This window comes from Phalaenopsis equestris, unplaced genomic scaffold (assembly GCF_001263595.1).
Source record: "Phalaenopsis equestris unplaced genomic scaffold, ASM126359v1 Scaffold000904, whole genome shotgun sequence".
NCBI lineage: Eukaryota > Viridiplantae > Streptophyta > Magnoliopsida > Asparagales > Orchidaceae > Phalaenopsis > Phalaenopsis equestris.
The window spans coordinates 287,242-312,165 of record NW_018165343.1 but is presented as its reverse complement, the minus strand read 5'-3'; the positions used below and the strand labels follow the sequence as shown (position 1 = coordinate 312,165).

Sequence of the window (24,924 nt, the reverse complement as noted above, 5' to 3'; positions counted from 1 at the left end):
GTATGGGTCGAGAAGCGGCTTTTTCTATATATATATATATATATATATATCTGCGTGTGTGTGCGCGCGCGCGTCCTTTATTCTTTGGTTGGCATATGCAAAGTTGGTTCTAAGTCCTCTGGGGTTGGGAGTTCTAAATCCGCCTATGTGCGGTTAAGTCGAGTGGTTAGACGCTTGAGGTTGGTTGGGGACTTGTATTATAGTCTATGGCCAATATTTGAAATATATATACATACACACACATATATATATTTATATATTTATATATTTATATAGCCATACACACATATTTTTTAGGGCTTATACATACTTTTTCAGAGCTTATCCCATTGGGGGGGGGGGGGGGGGGGGGGGGGGAGAGTCCCCAAATAGAAGAGGGTGTTTGTTAGGTTGATTGAACATATTATGATTCAGGTGATCTCAAAATAAATGATTAGAAATGTTGAAGCAAATATGTACTCAAATATAACCTTTTTTTTTAAAATTTATTAAGCAAATTTCTAAGTATAGACATGAAGACTATAGAAAAAATCCTAAGCTGACTTTTATTTGCTGTTAACTCCCTCATCGACCCATTTATCATTTTATGTCATCATCGCCTTGCTTGATCTCTACTTCTCCGGCAAATAGAAGAGGGTGTTTGTTAGGTTGATTGAACATATTATGATTCAGGTGATCTCAAAATAAATGATTAGAAATGTTGAAGCAAATATGTACTCAATTATAACCTTTTTTTTTTAAAATTTATTAAGCAAATTTCTAAGTATAGACATGAAGACTATAGAAAAAATCCTAAGCTGACTTTTATTTGCTGTTAACTCCCTCATCGACCCATTTATCATTTTATGTCATCATCGCCTTGCTTGATCTCTACTTCTCCGGCACTAACATGCTCTCTTAGTAAATCTCCCTCTTTAATATTGTTCCAATCACTAGTTGGGATCCTATCTCCATTAATTCATCATCTCCCTCTTCTCCATTTGTTGTCTTTTGCACTAAAGAAGACAAAGGCCTCAATTATTTTGTCAGCACTTCTCAATGGATCTCTAAAGCTTGTCAATAATGTTGGTTAAATCCATAAGTTATTTATCATTTTTTTTAAATCTTTATAGTTTAGATGAGATGAGCCTTTCGACTTTATAGATTATAGGAATTTCGATGTTAAGTTACTTTTCTTAATATTTGGATATTTATATGGTGTACGTTTATCTAGCCTTGTTAGAGTTGACAAATTACAAACCAATGTTTTATGTTTATATTCTTATATTTTGGACTCAGAATGTCTATGCAATGACTATGAACATCGAATTTTGAAATTTATTTAAAATTTATCAGTAAATTTTTTTTATAAAATATTGAAAAAATATATTCTCAGGGTTTCAGTCCCATGGCCAGGAAAATACCTCGCTTTATTCCTTAACCTTTTGAAACACTTGTTCGTGTGTGTATTAGTTAATTACTCTCTTAATCTATTTTGAAATAAGCATGCATGATCCTCAATATGAATTCATTTCAACTAAATGCATTTTTTTGCCGTTCTGTATACATGTTGGACCACTTTAGAATTTTATTTATCCATTGGCCTTGGTTTTAGATTAATTAGAGGGAATTATCAGGAAAGTTTGCCCTGTGATCATGGATTTTAAATTATTTTGAAATGCATTGCGGCGGTGATATCTTTTCTCTCACAGACTCACGATACAGTAATTCTTCTTACATCTTGTTGAATTAGAAGTTTAATGACTCATTTGTTTTTCATGTAATTGAAATGGCAGGCTGCTAAAGAAGCAAGATATGACAAAGAAGCCATAACAAAGTTCTTCCTCATGGTTTTTACATAACCTTGCGTATCATTTTCTCTTTCTGCAACTCCATGCCTCCTGTTCTAAATTTTAAGAAAATTTTCTGTCAGCTGGTCAGAAGGAGATATTTTTCTGACGAGCTACCTGCCCCAAGCTCATGGTCTGCATATCCAGTACAAAGCTCTGTACTTCCTTCTGGTGAAAGCTCAAGTGAAGAAGATCAATTTCACAGCAAACGGAGGTATGTTGAACACGTTTTAACCACACTGTTATCAAGCATATTATTCCATACATTTTGAAAATTTCATTTCTAGTCTTATATTAGTTTGCTTCTTTTAAATAATCTATCATTCTTCGTATGTTGCCTTTCTGCAAATCTTTTAGTCTACATTTTTGCCATTCCTTCTTATCTATTATGCATTTTAGGATCACATCGCAAGAGTATTTTTCCAATATTATTTTCTCCTAAGCTGATGAGTTTTCATATAGGTTTTCTTTGAATGAAATTAAAAGAAAGAATTGCTCAAAACCTAATCAGTATATTCATAACATTGGTTTAAATAAGCTATTACAACGTTTTACAAGTAAACTCCTGTACTTCTTCAATGTTCTCTTTTTACCAATAGGGCTCTAAATAAGGTCCACTTCAACAACACTCCCCCTCAAGATGGACAAAAGATATCCACTAAGCCCATCTTATCACATAACCGAGACAAATCCAATGAACTAAGTCCTTTAGCAAGACATTCAACCACTTGCTCTCCAGTGGCTACATGACTTATCTCTAGTAGTTTGTTATTAAGCTTTTCCTTGATGAAGAATCTATCAATCTCCACATGTTTGGTTCTATCGTGTTGCACAGGGTTGTTGGCAATACTAATTGTTGACTTGTTGTCACACCACAACTTTATTTGAGTTATTTGGTCCACCTTGAGCTCAAACAACAAGGCTCTCAGTCACATCATCTCGACAACTCTGAAGGCCATGGCCCTGTCCTCTGCCTCTGTTGTTGACCTCGCTAATACAGATGGTTTCTTGCTCTCCCAAGAGACTAAGTTTCCTCTTACGAACTTGTAGTATCTTGAGATGGATCTTCTGTCATTTGCATAGCTCGCACAGTCAGTGCCACAAAATCCCTTAATGTCTACATATCCATTCTTCCTGAAGATCAACCCCTTCTCTAATGCACTTTTCAAGTGCCTCAAAATCTGATACACTGTATCCATACGACCCTTCATTGGATCATGCATGTAGCTGACCACGCTCACTGCAAAAAAAACTACCGGGTCGAGTGTGACACAAATAATTAGACGACCCACCAATCTCTACTACCTCTCATAATCAACCAGTTATCCTGCCTTTGCACTTATCTTGGACTTTTGGTCAATTGGAGAGACTGCAGGTTTGCACCCTAGCATGTCTGTTTCTGTGATGAGATCTAGTACATACTTTCTCTAAAACAAGACCATCTCCTCAAGTACATGGGTCACCTCAGTCCCAAGAAAGTATCCGAGCTGTGTAAGATCCTTAATCTCAAATTCATTGCCCTATTTTTTCTTTAGCTGAGTAATCTTTGTTTCATCATCACCGATGACAATGATGTCATCAACATATACTGCAAAAATATTGTTTTGACATTCATGTTGTCGAAATAACACCGTATGATATGCATTGATTTGTTAGTATCTCACGCCCACCATAGCATTTCTAAAATTGTCAAATCAGACTCGAGGAGACTGCTTCAAGCCCTATAGTGACTTCTTGAGCTTACACACCTTGCTCACTGTCTGGACTACCGAATCCTTGTGGTATCTCCATATATATCTCTTCCAGTAACTCATCATGAAAAAATACATTCTTCATAATGAGTTAGTGTAATCTTCTCCCACCATTCACTGCAAGAGAAATCAGTGTACTCATCTTGCTTATCTTTGCTACTAGTGCAAAGGTTTCATCCTTGTCAATGCCACATCTCTGAGTATACCCCTTCGCCACCAATCGTACCTAGTACAACTCCATCTTACCTTATAGAGTTTGCTTCATTGTAAAAATCCACTTGCACCCAACTTCCTTTTTTTTCTTACTAGTGATGGTACTATCTCTCATTTTCGATTTTTTTCAAGAGCTCTAAGCTCTTCATGCACATTTGTTTCCACTTGGGATCCTCAACAACCTGCGAACACATTTTTATAGTGACAGTGACCAAAGATGTAATGAAGGCTCTATGTAAAGATGATATGCTAGAATATGAAACAAAGGTATCAATGTAATGCTCACACCCAAAACGATCAGGAGGATGTCCCTCATTATTTTGTGAGGTCCTCTTTAAAGTTGGGGGTTAGTAGAAAGGAATCATATTACCTCGGAGATCTAAGTTGGAGGCGGATGGTGTAAGTGTCTCAAGTGTAAGGGAAGACCGGGACAAAGGACTAGCTGGCACAAGTGGCATTACAGGCATCATTTCCTCATTTTGTTTCTTTCTCTGTGTATAACACATCACAGGATATGACATTGCTCCCACATGAACCACTCTCTCACCATTGCTTCTCACCCTGCATTGCCTCATATCTCTAGTATCTGGCGACCACCTCTTGGGTGTAGTTCGGTTCAAATTTTCTAAATGACACAACCATGCTCATAAACTGTCTCTTCTTTATTGGGCTCCAACAGACTTACCTTTTTTGGATAACAGACTAACCTATGAATACACATTTTGCAACTATGGGATCTAGTTTCCCAACCGGTGATCTATTATTCTTCACAAAATATACACATTCGAACACCTTCAATAGTAGCTATCATCTCCTTTCAACATTTCACAAAGATGACTCCCAATCCAACACCCTCGGTGACATTCTGCTGATCAATTTAGCAATTTTCAAAACCGCTTGCCTCCATAAGTGCTTTGAAACTTTTATTATGATTATCATGCTTAGGGCAACTTCTAGAAAGTGTTTGTTCTTTTTTTTTGCTAGTCCATTCTGTGCTGGCGTGTATGGATATGTAGTTTGATGTTGTATCTCTTGGACTGACAAGCATTTCCTAAATGTTTTGTTGGTATACTCTGTCCATTATCAGACCTCAATACCTTCACTACAACATCATATTTAGTCTGAATTGTTTTGCGGAAATATTTAAATGAAACAAACATATCATCATTATTTTTCATCAAATATAACCAAATAATACAAGAAAAATAATTTTCAAAACCGCTTGCTCCCATAAGTGCTTTGAAACTTTCATTATGATTATCATGCTTAGGGCAACTTCTAGAAAGTGTTTGTTCTTTTTTTTGCTACTCCATTCTGTGCTGGTGTGTTTGGATATGTGGTTTGATGCTGCATCTCTTGGACTGACAAGTATTTCCTAAATGTTTTGTTAGTATACTCTGTCTCATTATCAGACCTCATTACCTTCACTACAACATCATATTTAGTCTGAATTGTTTTGTGGAAGTATTTAAAGGAAACAAACACATTATCATTATTTTTCATCAAATATAACTAAATAACACAAGAAAAACAATCAATAAAGGCCTTAAAATATCGATAATCATTCATAGAACTTATAGAACAAGGTCCTCAAATATCATAACGAATCAAGTCAAAAACATCAGAACTCCTATTCTCGGAACTGATATAAGAGCTCTTAGTAACCTTGTCAAACTCACAAGCGTCACAAACAAACTTTTGTTTATTTGTTTTTTCATACAAAGAGGGATACAACTAGATCAATAAACTAAAACAAGAGTGTCTTATGCGTTTGTGATGTAGCAACAACACATCATCAACACTCCTCCCAGATTCTCCTACTCCATCACTCTCTACCATGGATGTGGATGTCAAGGCTGAGTCCATCCCATCTTGGTCCAAGTACCAGAATCCACCATGCCACATTCTAGTCCCAATTGTTTGCTGCCCCTTTCTCTTGGAAGATCACCATAGGAATATCAAAATAAACATCACAATTTAGTTGGAGAATAATAACACTAATGGATAAAATGTTCACTAGAAAAGAAGAAGCATGGAAAACATTAAACAAAGTTATATGATTGGTACCTTTCACTCTCTCACTTACCAGCTAGGAGGATTAATTTCCTCTTATCAGAGGCCGTGCTCAGATGGGCCAGAAACTGTATAGTTCTCATTTGTGTAAAAAATCTCTCATTTCTTGCACTCCGGATCGCCATAACTCAACATTAGTGAGAAGTGATTGAGATCTATCCACAACCGCTCAAAAGCTATGGCGTATTTCTGATTCGATATATCACTCTGTACCGCTATTTGTATCTCACGCTAAATCTAAAACACCCTAATGTGGTTCTCTATCTCAACATAAATCCACTTCAATTTTCCGCATATGTCTCTCACCTTTTGAATGTTTTATGCTAAAATGGAACCATCGAGTTGCCAGGTGTAAAGTAAGGCGTGTGCAGTCCTCCATTCATCCCCCTGAACACTATCAATCTCTGGCTCAGCCTTATCTCATCAAATATTCCTCTAGTTTCTTTCCTACTAGAGCAGTCTCGATCCGACGCGACTAACTCACATACGTGGCCAGTCCATCAAACTTCGGATCCACAGGAGGGAGATATACTTTCACTTGAGTCAGAGCACGTGTTTAGGTAGTGGCTCCCGTCGAGACGCTAGCTCCCTCTATGAGCCTGATCAAGACATTCTGAACCTCAGGATTTATCTTCTCCAGATGCTCTAATCCTTTACCTCACATACCATCTCCTTCTCCTGACATCCTCAATCACAAGAATCCAAGTTTATATCACACACGACTTCCTTGCTTTTCTTGACCTGATCTTGATCTACTTCACCTTCAAGCTCAAAATCCTCCTCATCAATCTTTCTTTCTCTCCTGCTCCACATCTCATACTCAGAAGTCACGTGTCTCTCCCTGTTTGTTCCTCTCTATTGCCTCCCCACATCCTTGCACAGTGCTGCTCCACTCTTTCACTCGCACCAAACCTCCTGTCTGAATTTCTTACCATACGGTTGGGAAAGTAACTCTGGGATCGCAACATACAGAGAACCCTGTGATACAGTCGCGATCAACCTTGCTGGGAAGGCGACGATGTGATCCATTGCGATCCAACACCTTCGTGACCGAACCCTTTTAGAGTCGCAATCAGAGCTTGTTGGGAAGGTGATAATGTGACCAAACCCTACGATACAGTCACGATCAGAAGACGTGACAGATCACAATCCCGCATCTTCGTCCGATCATATTTCTCAATGGTTTCGGTTAGGAGCAGCTCTCATGGAGAAGAAACGCACAGGCGTTTATGCGAGCTAGCAGCGATAGAGAGATCTGGCATTAGAGAAAGCGGCGGGCGGGTTGGAGAGAGAGAGAGAGATAGAGGCGGTGACTATGTTAGGCTCTGATATCGAAAAGAAGGAATTGCTTAAAAACCTAATTTTTATGCCCATATCATGGGCTTAAATAGTGTATCAGAATGTTTACAAATAAACCCCTAGACTTCTTCAATATTCTCTTTTTATTATTAGGACACTAAATAAGGTCCAATTCTTAACAAAATTGATAACAAATTGATTTATTGCTACAAAGGTTCATCGTTGTACGAATCGTATAGTTCGAGGCTATCATTCTGTAGGAACTTCTTGTAGCAATGTAATAACTTGAATTAGCACCTTTATTGGAATTCATTTTACGAAGCCTTCTGTTTTAAAATTGATGCAGCCGGTCTAGTCTTGTTTCATTAATGCGGGAATAAGTGAGACGGAGATTTGCTTCACTTTCCTGCCATTTTACTCTACCTTAGTCCTCTGATGTCTTGCCCTGCATTTACTTTTTCGTCATGCCCATCTTTAACTAAAAAGGCCACTCCTGAAAATCGTTACATTTATTCTCCTAAGAACAGAACATCACATTGAGCATTGTTTTTAGTACAGATTATTTACGGTTTTTCATTTGTTTATTTTTAATTATTTCTTTAATGAAGAACACACCAATGATGATGTGCAAGAAATATTGCATTAAAAATAAAAGAGGAAATTGGCTTGAATAATTTTTTTTATCTAGTTTCAATCTTGTGAGTGTAAGTTGGATGAATAATTTCTTCAAATACAATATAGGTGTGATTGCCTAATTCTAGGACATTTCATATCCCCATACCAATGTGAGACCTAATTTTTGCTGCTTTTTAACCTATCTCAAGTATATAGATGAAAAAACTTGTCTTTCTGAAGTTGAGGTTGATGAAAATGCAAAGATGTGAAGCCAAGCTTTGGTTGGTTATTCAATTAGAGTGCGAACGTGTTTGTAGTTTGTAAACATTGGAAGCTAGAAGGTACACTTTAGGTCTTATCCCTTGCGGATCGATCCTTCTTCATTAACTAGATGTAGTGATGATTTGGAATTGATCTTTCAAATGTGGTCCGTGGTTTTTTTAATAAAAACCATTTATCTTTAAGCGATATACGCCGGACTTCGAACTTCGAACTTATAATAGAGGACTTTAATAAGTAAGTCACACTCTAGATCAGACATCCTCATCTTCTATTGCCATGTTGGTTAGAATCGGTATATCTAACATTATGGTAAGATTTGTATTCCTCTTGCTAATGATCCTCTTATGACTTTCAAATCTTGACTAACATTTGCATTAGACAGTGTCCAAGTTTTCATCTCTTATTCTGTGCCCTTTTTTATCCCGTCTTTTGATGGTCATGAGATCTTACAACCCGTTTTGTATGAATAGAAACCTTTGCTTGACACCCGTTTTATATGAATGGAAGCTTTCGCTTGGCATTTGTGATTCTTTTGTTCATGACTTTTACCTGTCCCAAATCTGCAAACCTCAATCCAAATCCAAAGATTTTTTGTAGTGCAGTTAGAAGTTGAAGTTGAAGTTGAATTAAGGAGTTTCATTAGAGGAATATCCGTCCTAAAATTGTTTCAATCCAACCCACCGCTATTCCTCTTCTTTGAGCTGGACACTAGCAGCCCTACTTTTTTCTTGCAATTCTGAGTTCGTGTTGCTCTTTTGATTGTAAGAATTGTCTTGGCTAGACATGTTACAGCACAAGTTTATGTTGCTTGAAAATTTTTTTTAAAAGTCTTTGGAGATGAAAATACTAATGTTTACATTCCAAGTAGCAACACTCCTTTTTTCAATTCACCTAAAGAGCAAGAGTTGGAAATTCAGATTTGAAAAAGCTCGATAACATATCACTATACTGCAGATGAATTTTTGTTTTGCTATTTATTCGGTTCGTCGAGCTCTTTTTAGGTTTGGCTTTGTCCTTCTCAATTTTGTTGACTGGCTTGCTGGAGCACTCAGTATTGCATCCTTTAGATTGCTGCTCTCCTTTTTAATCGGACAATGTTGGGACCCATTTAATCTCATGGCGGTTCTCTTGATGGAGGAGTGTGTGTGTGTGTATATATATATATATATATATATATATAGATATACATACATATATATAAGAGAGCATTTCTTTAAATGGCTAGATTGTGCCTCTCAAGAAAAATTTCTGGTTCCGTCACTACCTGTATTCACTCTATTTCTTTTGTAAATGAAGTTTTACTGTAAAATGAAAGGCTTGTAATCTTATTTATTAATGAAATTCATTGGACGCTGCTCTCGTCTTTCCAAAAAAAAATGGTTAAAAATACCAGAAAGTCTATTTATTTTTGATAACATAAGAACATTCTAACATCTTTTCATAATTATTTTTGGCAGTTTAAGTGGGGACAAATTTAAATACGATGTTCTTCCTCCACTTCCTGCACAACGGAATCTCCCACCACCTCCAACACTTTATCCACAACAACCGGTTTCAGCATCAGAAAACTATAGCAACAATAGATATCCAGTATCTGGATCGCTAGCAGCCGGAAGCAGCAAGCAAAGACGAGCAGACATCAGTGTGTGATTAATCATTTTCTAAATGAAGACTTCAGTGTCTGCAACTAATTTCCATTGTCTAATGTATTCTTTTCTACGTCGGTGAAGAATCCTTGAACTCGTAATCATAACCAAAATGATAAGCTTCATCGAGCGTATTGAAAGGATGGGCTGGGTTTGTTCGTGCGGTATCATTTTTTTTTTCCACACAAACTAGCTGCTTTACTTTGCCAACGGAGCTCACAGAACCTAATACGTGGGCCTTATTTCTACTATTTATTCTTTCTGAACAATTCTTTTTATTTTATTTTATTATTTATTATTATTATTATTTATTTTTGGAATGTGAGCTTTAATGGCACTAACCTTAGTGGTTAGCGTGAAAATCAGACTATCACCGAGTAGGAGACGGTTCCCTGACGACTGTTTGGCTGCAAGCAATTCTCTTGATATGTTATGTGAGAAAACCAGAAGCTTTGATGGGCTTGCGACCTTTATTTTGGGGTTTCTTCATTTGTGGAGCACTTCATGCGGGACTCGTTGATTCTACACTAGTGGAACTCATGGGCAAGGTTAAAAATGAATTTTTAGTTTAGAAAGCAAGACATTAGAATAAACTCAGGGGCGCCCCAGCTGCATGAAACAGGGATGAAATTTCAGACTTGCATATTGATTGAGCGAATACAAACATAATAGACTGACTTTCAAGATTCAAACTTTTCAAGAAAAAAAAAGGTCATTTATTTATTTTATAATTTGTTAGGCTATTATATTATCTTAAAAAATGTTTTTTTTTTGTTAAATTCTATTTCCTTGTTATTTTCTAAATGGTATTCTTATTAATTTTTTTTAAAAAAAGTATTTTCTTATTATTTTTTAACACTTTCATAAATGAAAAGTCTACTAAACCAATGCTGTAACATGTTTTGGTCAAAACACTTTTTAAAGGATATAGATATTGACTAAGCGTGAATTAGAAGGCGCCACTCCTGCTGGAATGTAATTGATTTCAAACAAATGACATGGCAATTGAATTTGGCCCTCAACTTATCTGTATTAAATGTGAATTGAGCCAATTTTGAAACAAATTAAATTATCTTTAGATCATAATACAATTATATAAATTTGTTTATTTATTTTTGCATATGGTATCTATATGGTTCAATATATGCTTCGATTCAGATATATAAATGAGGGCATATAAAATTGGTCTAAGATTTTAAAATTAAATTGAATTTTTTGGCGGTGAATATTATTCAGTTTCTTTTCCTTGATCCTCAAAGAAAAATAAACCATTTGAAAATTCCTGCTTAATTTTATTTTTGGTTAAACTTCAGAATTGTTATTTTGCTTTAATATATCTATATATGTATATATATATATATATATATATATATGAGCCTTGTACTCAGATTAGTTGGTCGAATTAATCTGTTTGTTAGTTGTAAGTCCCCTCTGATTTGGTGTTCGATTCCTCCTGAGTGTAAGGTGTGATACTCGAATTATTAAGCGCTTGAGGGGTGGTCGGGGCTCGTATCATAGCCTCCGACCATTCCTTTCTAAATATTGACACACACAAACACACATATATATGATATTAAAACTAGTAAAAAATAATGGAAACACAAAAACAAACTTTCGTTAATATTAAATAGGGTTACACTATGACACAAACGAGAAATAACAGCACAAAACGTAAAATGACAAGCAAAAACCTCTCAAGTGTATTCTAAGGGTGATGGAGGCCGATGATGTGGATAGGGATGGCTAGCCAGGGTGGTGGTAGTGAGCGGGAAAGTGCAAAATTGTAGGGACAACAAATATGGAAGGTCGTAGGTGGCCAATAGTAGTTGGAAGGGTGGCTGGCAGGTGCTATTGGGAAAGAGGAAGGTTGGTTGGTGATCCCGAAACTTTTTATATGTCAATGCGATGTATGCAATTTAATTCTTAATTTTTCTTTATTTATAATTCTTACTTTGCAACAACACCAAAAAATTGATCACCAACAAAAGCTAGACACAAACTTGACTTTGAAGTAAATAAGAATACAATTATTTTATTTAAATATGGGATACTACGCAAGTATATGTGTCATTATCAAGTAATATAGAACTTTTTGGTTAAGTCCCGAATATCGAATTCATAGGGATAACAACAATATGCAACTTCAAATTAGAAGAAATAAGATAACAAATTCTACTTGGCAAAATATTCTTACTCAAAGTCTAGATGTTATAATAGGAATGAAAGTTTGATTTTTTTTGTAATTTTTGATAATTGAAAATGATAATTGATGTAATTTTTGATAATTGAAAATAAAGTAACAACTACTTAAACTTAACTAGATAATTATAAGGTGAATGCAATATAAATAAAATATCTTTTTCCTTATCATGAATCAGTAACAAGTATAAGAATTATGTTGTGTCAAATAGGAGCAATAATATTCTTTACTTTTACTAGAGATGCTATAAAAAACATTGGCTAATTTAAAGTTTGAATAGTCTTGAAGATGGGTTAGGTAAGGAAGATACTAGCTCTCACTCTAGAGTTCCTTCTTCTCCCTCCACCTGGGGGCTAACATATCGTATAAAAACCTAAAACTATAAATCAAATGGGGGGCTTTAGCCTATTACTCTAAAGTTCTCTAAGTCTACACCCTTCAAAGTTTATTTCCCTATTTATTTGCACTCAACCCCATAAACTTATTTCTCATCCATACAATTTTATGTGATTCTTACCATTTGTTGACTACGACAATACCATCTCAGTTCTTACATGTTCTCACAACAGGTATTAAGATCTTAATTGGCCAAATCAAGAACAAATCAAGAAGTAAGGTTTAAAATCATCACAACTTCTTCCAACATTAAAGTTTAATACACAACTTCCATCCAATACTTAATCACTTATCATTTTAAGGAAAAAGATAAAGAAAACTACTCAGAATTCATGGAGAAAAAACAATCACTCTTAAGTTTGAAAGTAGAAATCATGCAAACAAATAAGAAGTCTAAATTAAAACCAAATGTAGTCACAAAGATAAAAACTTATCTTAAATCTTATATACCAAAGTCTTGAAGTTCATATGAATCTCTTCCTACACTGACAATACAAACTACAACTTAAAATAAAAAGAAAACTGGCGGCGGGGGGGGGCCGGTGGAGGGGGGGGCGGGGCGGCGTGTGGGTGGACTGAAATGAGAGTTGGGTTGTCGATCGATTCCTTCATCTCTCTAATCCAAGTCTTCTTTATAATTTTCCAAAAGGTGTCATGGTGTTTCTTCAAAATGTGTCCACAATCAATGTATCTTCTAAAAGTTGCCTCATTTCAAAAGCCAATTGAATGAATTTTCGTGTCTATTAAATATTTCTCATTTTTTCACCAAAGGTTGCTTCAAACACCTCTTCAAAAATTCATCCAAATTCATTGAATCATCAAGTAACTACTTCTGGCGCTTAAGCACAGGGTATTGAGGGCTTAAGAGCAGCTCTCTTTATTTCATTAGCGCTTAAGCGCCAGTTTTAAGCGCCTCAGTTCAATTTCTCATTCTTCATTTTTACTCCAAATTTGATCCTTTTTCACTTCTTTCATCATTTTTCATCCATTTTATTGTACCTAAAAGAAAAACATACAAATACCTTTCATTAAAGTGCAATATCTCAAAAATAGGTATAAAAATGTACATTAATTTAGTGTGTTTTATGTCAATTTAAATCTCCAGTAACAGTGCCAAAAACTTGACCCGTCTTGAAATTACACAGTAATTTAGCTTCCAAAATATGACAAAAAACTTGACCCAATTTATATTTAGCGGTAAAAATCAAGATGTTTTAAAATATATAAAATAATTTACACACTAGTGGTTCTACGCAAGTGCACGTATCACTTCAAGAATTATAGGACTTTCTTTAAAAACCTCAGTATCGATCCCACATAGAAGCGTAATAAGAAATCCCTTAGGCTAATTCTAGTATACTACTATGAAGTTTTAGTTTGGAAGATGAAAATTCTTATGATAATAACATAAATCACAATATTCAAACTATAAAAATTAAAGTAAGAAAGACAAGTTAAAATGGGTTTAATGAATGTTAACGAAAATGTAACTAAAAGAACCGAGTTTACTACACTAATTTCTAAAATTCAAAGTTAAATTTACTAAGACTAAACAAAGTTTTGTGATGAAGAGTTCAAATTTAAGAAAGCATCCTTCCCCTTTACAATGAGTACATGGTTAGTAGAGTAATTAAAATTATTTAAAATTATATATAAAATTGTATTGTGCCAAATAGGAGCAATCATATTATTTAACCTTTATCAAATGCACAAAGAACATTGACTAATCCAGAGTTTGGTCCTTAATTTCGTTGTTAGGTTGGGAGGATACCGGCTCTCACTCCAGAGCTCCCACTTCGCCCTCGCATGAGGGTTAACAATCTCACATTAGTTTCCAATCAACTAGACCAAATTGAAGATTTTAATCTATCACCTTATAATCTCCAATTCTGTGTCCAACAAAGTATATTTTCCTATTTATTTGCACTCAATCCCATTGATGACATTCTCACCCATTAAATTAAATGTGACTCTTATCTTGTTGTAGAAAGCATAGCCCTTTTGAATCTTATGTTTCACAACACATTTTAACCTTTCAATTGACCAAATCAAAAAGTAAATGAAGATCAAATTTTGAATCATCACAAATTATTGACATTTAAATTGACATTTAAATGACATTTAAAACCGTATAAAACAAAATCAATTCTTCACAAAATCAAATCTCATTAGGGGGAAGGATAAAGAAGCTCACTCAAAATTCATGAGAATGATACGTCAGAACACGTATTTCATATATAAAAATAGTTTTACAAAATAAAGAAAGAAAAGAACATAACTTATCTCACACTCATTCCTAATCAAATCCTCTCTCTTTATAATCACACTCAATTCTCTCCTACAAATGTAATGAAGAAGAAATCTCTCACCTTTCCTCTCCACTTACAACCCTAAAAAAAAATCCTCTCTTCTCTAAAGCCTTCCTGTCACTCACACACCACACTCAAGCCCTAAACTCCTCCCCTTTTTAATTAGAGGCTGCCTCCTTTCAAAAAAAAATCAAAATTCCCTCCCAAATTCTCTCTAAAAGTCACACCTTTTGAATCTTAAAAGACATGTCCATTCATTTAAGAGATAGACATGTCCATTCATTTAAGAGGAGATATATCCCTTTATTAAAGAGCCTTCCAAAGTGTTTAGATGCATTGAATCACTCCACTGGGTGTTTAACTCATTTAGAGCCTTCAAAATCCGCTCAAAATTCATCCCAAACCGCCTTAATCTGTCTTATATCGTCTCAGGCACCCCAGGCACCAATTCTCTGGATTTTGGCACCTAAGGCACCACCCTGCAACAGCTCCACCGTTTTGCTCCGTTTCAGTTGTGTTTCCCTCATAACAGATATACCTAAAAAATAAGCATGAAAAAAAACCTTTTTTTAAAGTATAATTTTTTTCAAAAAATGTGAGAAATTTAAAGTAGATTAAACATAGAAAGACATCGAAATGTACCAAGTCAGAATTTTCTTTCTTCCTCGTTATTTCTCTAAATTGCACCATTTTTGCTTTATTTTCTCCAAAATTCCATTTATTGTACCTGAAACCAAAATTATGCAAAATAACTTCCTTTAAAGTTTAATATAATTAAAAATCATTAAAATTGAGCATAAAATATATATGAAATAGTAGGTAATTTTTAGGCTTGTCGAAATCCCCCAAACTTAAATGTTACTTGTCCTCAAATGACTTTTTACTACATAAAAATATGACTTAGGATATAAATTAACTTATAAAATTCTATACTTTAGTTTAATAAATGAAATAATATAATTTAAGAAAAGCTTTTAATAACTTAGATTAAAATTATAAGAATAAGAATACTTAGTAATCAAATCTAAGATTTCTGAATCTCCATTCATTTCAAGAAGAACTGTAATTTATTATATCAAGGATACTTAGAATATCCATATGAAAAAGAATTTTGTGAAAAATTTACCATTAAGGGTGCTACTACTCAAATACAAGTTTAAAAAATGTACTAAAGCCTTTTCCTTAAGTTGATTCAAGTGGAGCCAATTTTTGATTTGACATCTCCTCAAGCTTCTCCTCATATTTTTTTCTCTTTTTTATTCTTTTTTATTTTTATTTTTGAATCAGGATCTTTTCAATCCTCTCTTTTCTTTTCTTTTTCAAGTGAGGATTACTATATCTGGATAGCCTTTAATAATTTTGAACTTCACAATCCTCTTCTTAAAGTTAAAACTTTTTACCATTCTTCACTTTATAAATTCATATTAATTTTGACGATTTTTCATAAATTCTCATTGTTTTCTTCATACATGAAAATCTAAGATTCTCAATACATCAAAAATACAATTTCCCTTACTTTAAATAGAAAAACATAATCTTATCCTTTCATACCAAATATCTTTAACTTTAGAATTGACATTCATTATTAAAAATTTTTACCTAAATTTACCATAATATTTACAAACATAAATATAATCATTTAAAGTTAAACTTTAATATCCAAGGTCATGTTAAATTAATTTTAAAAATATAGTTAATTGAGGACAAAGATTATTTAGTTTACATCTTTTTAAAAGAAAAATTTCTCTCCCCAAAACTTGAATTTTTAAATATTTTACACTGAATACAATAAAATGTAGTAGGAAGAAAAAGTAAAAGTTGAATCTACTAACTACTACAACATCCTATCAAGTTCATATACATTAGAAAGAAATGTCAAATTCTAAATATTAAATAACTGCAGAAGAAAGTAAATCCAGCCTAAAACATGCTTGCAATAATATTAAACTAAAAGGAGGTATACTAACTTTAAAATTTATTTTTCTTCCTGCCCCCAAGCTTGATACTTGATTTTAAACTTGTATAACATTCAATACAAAAAAATATAAGCAGGAAGAAGAACAGTTCAAAAATTCTATCTATCACAAACATCTACAAGTATTCATCAGAACAAAAAAAATATGCAATAGAAAGTAAATCTGCAATAGAAAGTAAGTCTAAACTAAAACATAATCTAAACTAAAACATGCTCAATAAATTAGAAAGAAAGGTCAACAAGCATAACAAGTATCGACATAGGAATATATATATTTATGTGTTCTCCAAATCTTTATATTATTGTAACACAAACACAAACAAACATGATAAATGGGGTCAATTCTTCCTTTACTCATTGCATCTCACTAACTTACTTCCAATTTCTTACAGAATCACTACACAGATATATTGGGTACTTAAAAATAATTTATAGATTCTAATCTCAAAGATAAGATTACTGATATATTGCTTCTCAAGCACCAACCCCAGACATCATCATATCCCTTAATTAAACACCTATAGCAGTTACAAGGATAATGTAAATTCATCTATATGTTACTCATCAAATTGGTTAGCTACTCCTACCAAATGAAAACAAAGTCAGAGAAAAGATGTAACAAAATTGAGATGGAATTGCCACTGTTAAAATTAATGATGTCTCTTGTAAAACTTAAGTCGGGTGAGACCCAAGTTGCAGTGGACTCGTCAATCCAACTAGTACAACATAATATATAAGTCTAGCCATAATAAGAAGTTAAGGAATCACCTCCCTCATGAAACACAAAAATCAAATCACAAATCAAAAAATCAAACCACTAACAATCCAAACATCTACCAATCATCAATCAAACTGATCAATCCATACTAAACCAAACATAATACAACACTAACAATCACACTAAATTAAACCATATTGATAATTATGGGTTGCTTCCCATAAAGCACTTTATTTAACTTCGCCAACCCGAAAAATGATTCCACCTGGATCAAAATTCCATTTAAGTAACCCTTGATCAATCACCCAATCTTTTTCAAATCCAGGGCTTCCTAAAAAGTCCTCAAATTTATATTTTTCTTTCAGCTCTTCCTTTTTAGATTGATTCATATCCTTGTTCTTCATATTTCTTTCTAGATCAAATATTCTTCTAGTGATTTTCTCAATTTTTATATTAATATCATCCTTAAATTTATAAGAAATGGATCTTCATAAGATGCTTCATGATCTCCCAAATTTTGGATCAGTTTCTCTCTAGATAATTCAAATTCTGGATAAAATTCTTCTTGGTTACTCTTTTGTTTAGGGTTGTCTTTCAATTCTTCCCCTTAGTACTGAGTAAATGGTAGAGGTGGTATTTTTATATTTATCTTAGTTGAGGAATTAAGTTTTTCTAATTCTTTAGGAATTTTGTTCATTGGTCTTTCAATCTCCTTATCCTCGTTTCTCAACTCAAAGTTCTTTAGAAGCATATCCTCGTATTCTCTTCTAAATATTAGTTTGATAATTTTAAATTGCTCATCATTCATCTCCTTAGGGTTTATCTCAGGGTCACTGGTTAAAATCTCTTGGGGGTAACTGTTAATTGTATTAATAATCTACCTTAGTTGATTTTCTATATTCTTATTATGACCTCTTTATTTTACAGATCACTCTTTTGACTTTCCAACGGACCCATCAATTGAATCACATCCTCTTTTAACAGTGAATCCTTCTCCTCATTATGTGGGTTGAAGTTAAAATTATGAGGAAAAGGGAGATCATTATTATAATAGACATGATTATTCCAACAACATGTCCGATTAAATTGATTATCTTCCCAAAATTGGTATTCTCCTCCAAAATTATTATTCCACTTAAAATTCAAACAATTTTCCCAACCTGGGTTGTAATAATTAGAATAAGAATTATGTATCTTATGACCAATTTCAATCCATTGTCCAAATGAATTTTCCTCAATAATTGGGTTCCTTGAGACTAACTTTCTATGTATTGATCTAACTTCCTCTCAATATCTGTAACCTGAAAAATTAAAATTATATGCATATCTTTTTGAAAATTTGCCACTCTCTTGGGGTTTACTCTTTCAAAGCTACTAGCATTATAATCCACATCTGAATATTCATTATATCGTTGATCTGCCGTTTCTACATTAAATTCATGGAGTCTTTTCAAATCTCTCCCAAAAGTTCTCTCCAAATATGACTTGTAAAATTCAATGTCTACAACTTTTGAACTATGCATACAAATCTAAAGACTTAAGTAATAAGACAGATAATAAAAAAATAAACACATAATAATTAAACACACTATATAATTCCAAATCTAAGTCTTATATGTTTGACTAAAATTCTCCTAAAGTTCTTACATAACTTCCCCAACAATGGCACCAAAAACTTGATGTGCCCCTAGTGTATGCTATTTTTCTATGTGTTTTATGTCAATTTAAATCACCAGTAACAGTGCCAAAAACTTGGCCCGTTGATACACCAAAATAAAGTGTTGTTTTAAGTATACATTTAATATTTATTTTTGATGATATTACAATTTAAAGAAGGGTATTTTCATATTTTTGTTGCAGGTATATCAATTTTATGCAATTTGAGCAAATGTAGCAAAGAGGACGAAATTTTGAGCCAAAACAATGAATTTTGTGATTCTGGCGCCTGAAGCGCCATAATTGGCACCTTAAGTGCCAGAATTGGCGCATGAAGTGCTACTTTACAGAGAGCTGGTACCAAAAGTGCAATTTTATAGAGAGTTGCAGCCTGAAGTGCCAAAACCTAGAACAGTGCAATCTTAAGCAAGTTGGTGTTTGAAGCACAAGAATCAGCGCCTGAGGCGCCAGAGATGACTTTTTGCAAATTAAGGCAGCTCGAGATGAATTTTGTACAAATTTTGAAGGGACTACTTGTTCTAAACACCACATGGAGTGATTCAATGCATATAGACACTTTAAAAGGTTCTTTTATGAAGGGATATGTCTCTTGGATCAAAAGACATATCTTTGAAAATTTAAAAGGGTTGCTTTTGGATAGAATTTTGGAGGGATTTTTGAATTCTCTTTGGAGGGAGGCAACCTCTACTAAAAGAGAGGGAAGCCTAGGGCATCAAAGGAGGCATGAAGGGGACCATTAAGGCTTGAGAGAGAGAGAGAGAGAAAGTCAAGGGCTTTGAGATTTTTTTTAGGATTTTAAGAGGAGAGGGAAGGTGAGAGATTTCTTCTTCCTTGCACTTCTATGAGAGAATTGAGAGTGCTTGTAAAGAGGGAAAGTGCTTAAAGAGAACTTCTGGGTATTTGCATGGGAAGGACTGTGAGATAAGTTGTGTCTTTTATTTCTTTATTTTTGTAAACTTGTTTTTATATATGAAATTCATGTTTTGTTGTTTCCTTCTCATGAATTTTGAGTAGTCTTCTTTATCCTTCTTCCTACAATGAGATTTGGTTTTATGAAGAATTGATTTTGTTTTATATGGTTTTAAATGCTAATAATTTGTGATGATTTGAACTCTAAACTTTATTTACTTTTCGATCTGCTCAATTTAAATGTTAAAATATGTTGAAGAATATATGATCTAAAAGGGCTATGATTTCTACAACATAGAGAGAATCTTATTTAATTTTATGGGAGAGGATGTCATCCATGGGGTTAAATGAAAATAAATAAGGAAATATACTTTATTGGATGCAGAATTTGAGATTTTAAGGTGACAGATTAAAATTCTTAATTTGATCTAGTTGATTGGAAACTAGTCGAGATTGTTAGCCCCCGGGTGAGGGAGTAGTGGGAGCTCTGGAGTGCCATATGGTATCCTCCCAGCCTAACCATGAAATTAAGGACCAAACTCTGCATTAGTTAATGTTCATTATGCACTTGAAAGAGGGTAAATAATAGGATTGCTCGTATTTGACACAAAATAATTTTTATATATTTTTAAATGATTTTAATTTCTTCACAATCCATATAATCATTGTAAAGGGGAAGGATGCTTTCTTAAATTTGAACTCTTCGTCACAAAAACTTTTTTTAGATTTCATAAGTTTGCTTTTGAAAGTTTAGCAATTGACTTAATTAACTTATATCTTTTAACTGCATTTTATTTAGTACACACTCAGTTACTTTAGGTTTAAATTTTGTACTTCGGTTTTGTATTTTGAATTGTGTTTTACATTATAATCATAAGAATTTATTTGTAAACATTTACAACTTTCTTATGGGATTGATTCTAGGACTCCATTAGAGGTCTTTATTACTTGAGCGATACGTATACTTACATTATTATTAGGGGACTTGGTAGTTTAAAGATTCTTAAAAGATAAGATTTTTTTTATTAAAGTTATTTTTGTTGGGTTTACCTTGCATATTTATTATTATAACTGCTGTGTGTATTTTATAATATTGAAAAACATCAGCAAAAGTAACACACAAAAATGCGCTGCATCACTCGTCCCGAAATTACGCAGTAATTTAGCTTCCAAAATAAGGCAAAAAAATTGACCCAATTTATATTTAGCAATAAAAATCAAAATTTTATAAAATATATAAAATAATTCACACACTAGTGGTTTTGCACAAGTCCACATATCGCTTCAAGTAATAAAGGGCTTTCTTTAAAAACCCCAGTATCGATCACATAGAGAAGCGCAGTAAGAAATCCCTTAGGCTAATTCTAGTCTACTACTATCAATTCTTAATTTGGAAGATGGGAATTCTTATGATAATAACACAAATCACAATATTTAAAGTATAAAAATTAAAGTAAGAAAGACAAGTTAAAATAGATTTCATGAATGCTAACAGAAATGTAACTAAAAGAACTAAGTTTACTAAACTAATTTCTAAACTTTAAAGTTAATTTCACTAAGACTAAACAAAGTTTTGTGATGAAGTGTTCAAATTTAAGAAAGCATCATTCCGCTTTACAATGAGTACATGGTTAGTGGAGTAACTAAAATCATTTAAAATAATATATATAATTGTATTGTGCCAAATATGAGAAACCTTATACTTTACCCTCTGTCAAGCGCATAAAGAACATTGACTAATTAATTAAAATAAAATTAAAAAAAATTATCAAATTAGTTTTGGGAGTTCTTTATGACCAGAGAAACCTAAGAAAAAAAAATGGAATTAAAATAAATATTTCATTTTGTGCTATTTTTGAGCATTTAAATAATTAAAAATTATAAAATTATAAAAATATAAAAACACACTAAAATATCATATTTGGCTCCCTGATCACTTGGAATCAATTAAAATAATTTTTCTAATTTTCTAAGTCAAGATATTAATTTTAAAGGCTTAAAAATGAATTTCCTTTAGTTTTTCACTAAAATAATTCCAATAAGTAAAATATAAATCACAAAAATATGAAATTTGTTTCTTTGTGTTCCCTAGACTGAGAGAGATTTAATAAAAAATATAAAACTTAATTTTCTACCTAAATAATATTTTATATTTAATTAATGCTAAAAAAATAAATAATTTTAATAATTAAATTAGATATCTAAAAATCATGAAAATTGGTCCAAGTGGTCCTCTGACCTAGGTTAACCTCCAATAATTTTATTAAAGACAGAGGTTTTGCTTTGGTTGAGTTATTAAATTTTCATTTAAAATCCCTATTTTTGCATTAAAAAAAATTATAAAATTAAATAAATTCAGAAAAATCACATTCTTTCCTCTCATGTTCTAATTAGCCCATGAGTGGGGTAACATAAAATTTTCAAGTCATTTGAGTATAATTTAATGAATTATAGGGTGTTAAGGCCTTAGGGGCAAGAAGGGCAGTTTTGAAATTTAAGGCTTAATTAATATTTAGGCTTAATCAAAGGGCTAAATGGGCAACAAATAATCTTAATTGATACGTTTTTATGATTGGAATATGAAAGGGATAAATGGTAGTAACCAACCTCACTTTGGTATTGTAAAAGATAAATTTGTAATTTTCTTAAAATTTATGAAATTTGGAGAAAATTTAAATAAAAAAAGATATTAAGGTGAGGGGTTTGACTTTTAGAAGATCATAACTCACTGATTTTAAGCCCAAATTAATGGTTTTTAGATGATTTATGATTCATGATAAAGATTAAAGATATAAACATTTAAAACCTTTTTTTTTCTAAAATTACAGATCTATCAATTAATTTTTAAGGGCTTAGTAGTGAACTAGGCTTAGTCAAAATTTTGTTTAAGGAGTTTTAGAAAATGACCTATAACTAATTTAAAACAGTTTAAAACACTATAAGCTCATCTTTAAAATTAAAGTGCTAAGTTTCTTAATTAGACCAAATTGTCCCTAAGGGCCTCTACCTACATAATTTATAAATAAAATATCAAGTGATAATCACCCCATACCTATGGTTGGTTAGAACATCAGTTCATTGAGCATAAGGGTATGATAGGGAGGAGTTATTAAGCAACATAACAAATTTGAACAAACTCGGGACTTTTCAAAGGATTGTGAGATGCCTGTGGACTGATCCCTAGACCCTTCTCATACTTTTTTTTGGATATATTGAAGTATGAATAAACTCATTATACCTTGCTTAAGAGATCATTTATATATTTAAATGAATATAACCCATTAAGATATGACATAGGATCTAGTAGATACACCTTAAACTTAACTTCCTACTTTTTCTACAAGCATGTCTTAATTCCTGCAAAATTATATATATGCCTTGCAAGTACTGAATTTTTCAGGTGGAGGAACGAGAAGACTCAACATGTATGCTTTTATAGTTTATGATACCTTCTTTTCCTGCACTTTTTTTATTGTACTTCTCCTGCTCATGAACTTACATGTTAAACAACGATGTCACCCTGCATGTCAAAACTTAAACTTTTAGGATAACCACAAAACTGAAACCAAAACAAAAATTTAAAAATCAAACAAGATAAATATCACTGCCACAATATTCAAAATATAAGACAACTCAAAATTTAATCACAAACATCATAAAACCAAAATTGCAACTAAATTAAAAAGTCTCAATCGGATGATTGGGAATCCCTCAAAGGAGATAACCTACAATTGCTAACGAGATTTCCCACGGTCTAAATAAAATTATGGAACTCGTTGAGTTGATTTTAATAAATTCATTTGAACTAAGTGAATCCAAAGGAAAATAGTGATACTGGAACGAGGGAACTATCGGATCCTAACCAGTGTCGCTCTAATCAACTTTAGCATGCCCCATAATTATTAAACAACCATGAACCTTAAGAAGATTTGATTTGACATCATGACTTGACACATTAGAAAACTTAAACTCATCATGACGACGAGCCACGACGAGGAGCTTGGTGCTAGTATTGTGGGCAACACGATCATCTTCAATAGCAAAACATGTCTTCACTAGCTAAACCATTCCTTAGAATTAAACAACAATTCATAATACTTTGAGGTTGTTTGCTTATGTAACATAAATCCTCAACTTATCTTTATGCCTTTGTATGGTTCTGCTATACAATATAAGGTCTAACTCGCCGTAGAATTCTGAGGTTGTCGTTCATTGATGCATGAGAACTTGGGATTAAATTAATAATAAATATGCAATGTAACCCAAACAATAATTTAACTTTAATGAAAACAATTTATCTTTACAATTTATCTTTAAAACCTCTTTAAAACCTCTTTTAAACTCCCAATTCCTATCTACATATGATGCAAGTATATGTATTGTTTTAGTAATACAAGGCTCTAATGGAGTCCTTGATATCGATCTTACAGGGAAGCTGGAAATATATATAAGCTAGCTATTAATATTCTATTCTTAAATTAAAATAAAAATAAAAACAAAGTAAAGTATGAAGTTTGAAGTTAAACTACTCAAGTGAAAAGCTACTAAATATGCAACTAAAATTTAACAACTACAACAGTTAAGTTAAACTAGATGCTAAAATTTCAAAAGTAAAATTGCTGAAATAAAATAAAGGTTTTTGTTGACGAAAAGTTCAAGTATGAGAAAAACCCCTTCCCCTTTACAATGAAAATAGGGCTTTTGAAGAAATTGAAATCATTTGAAAAATATATTTAAAAATTATTTTGTGCAAAATAGGAGCAATCCTATTCTCTACCCTCTTCCTAGCGCTATAAAGAACATTGACTAATCTAGAGTTTGGTCCCTAATTCCGTGGTTAGGCTGGGAGGATACCGACTGTCACTCCAAAGCTCCCACTGATCCCTCACCTGAGGGCTAACATGCTCGCATTAGTTTCCAATCAACTGAACCAAATTGGGGATTCTAATCTATCGGGATTCTAATCTGTCACCTTAAATTCTTCCAATTCTACATCCAACAAAAAAACAACTCAAAAGTTAATCACAAACAT

At 32.9% G+C, this 24,924-nt stretch overlaps 1 protein-coding gene across 1 annotated transcript in view; it reads left to right on the top strand.

Moving 5' to 3' along the window:
• LOC110032277 (small GTPase LIP1-like) overlaps positions 1 to 9,969 on the top strand; it is a 47,440-nt gene extending 37,471 nt beyond the window's left edge. Inside the window, exons 5-7 of the mRNA XM_020735849.1 lie at positions 1,776 to 1,829; positions 1,913 to 2,043; positions 9,520 to 9,969. Of these exons, the coding sequence (XP_020591508.1) occupies positions 1,776 to 1,829; positions 1,913 to 2,043; positions 9,520 to 9,712 (378 nt within the window). The 3' untranslated portion in view covers positions 9,713 to 9,969. The remainder of the gene's footprint in view (positions 1 to 1,775; positions 1,830 to 1,912; positions 2,044 to 9,519) is intronic.
• Positions 9,970 to 24,924: the final 14,955 nt, after the last annotated feature.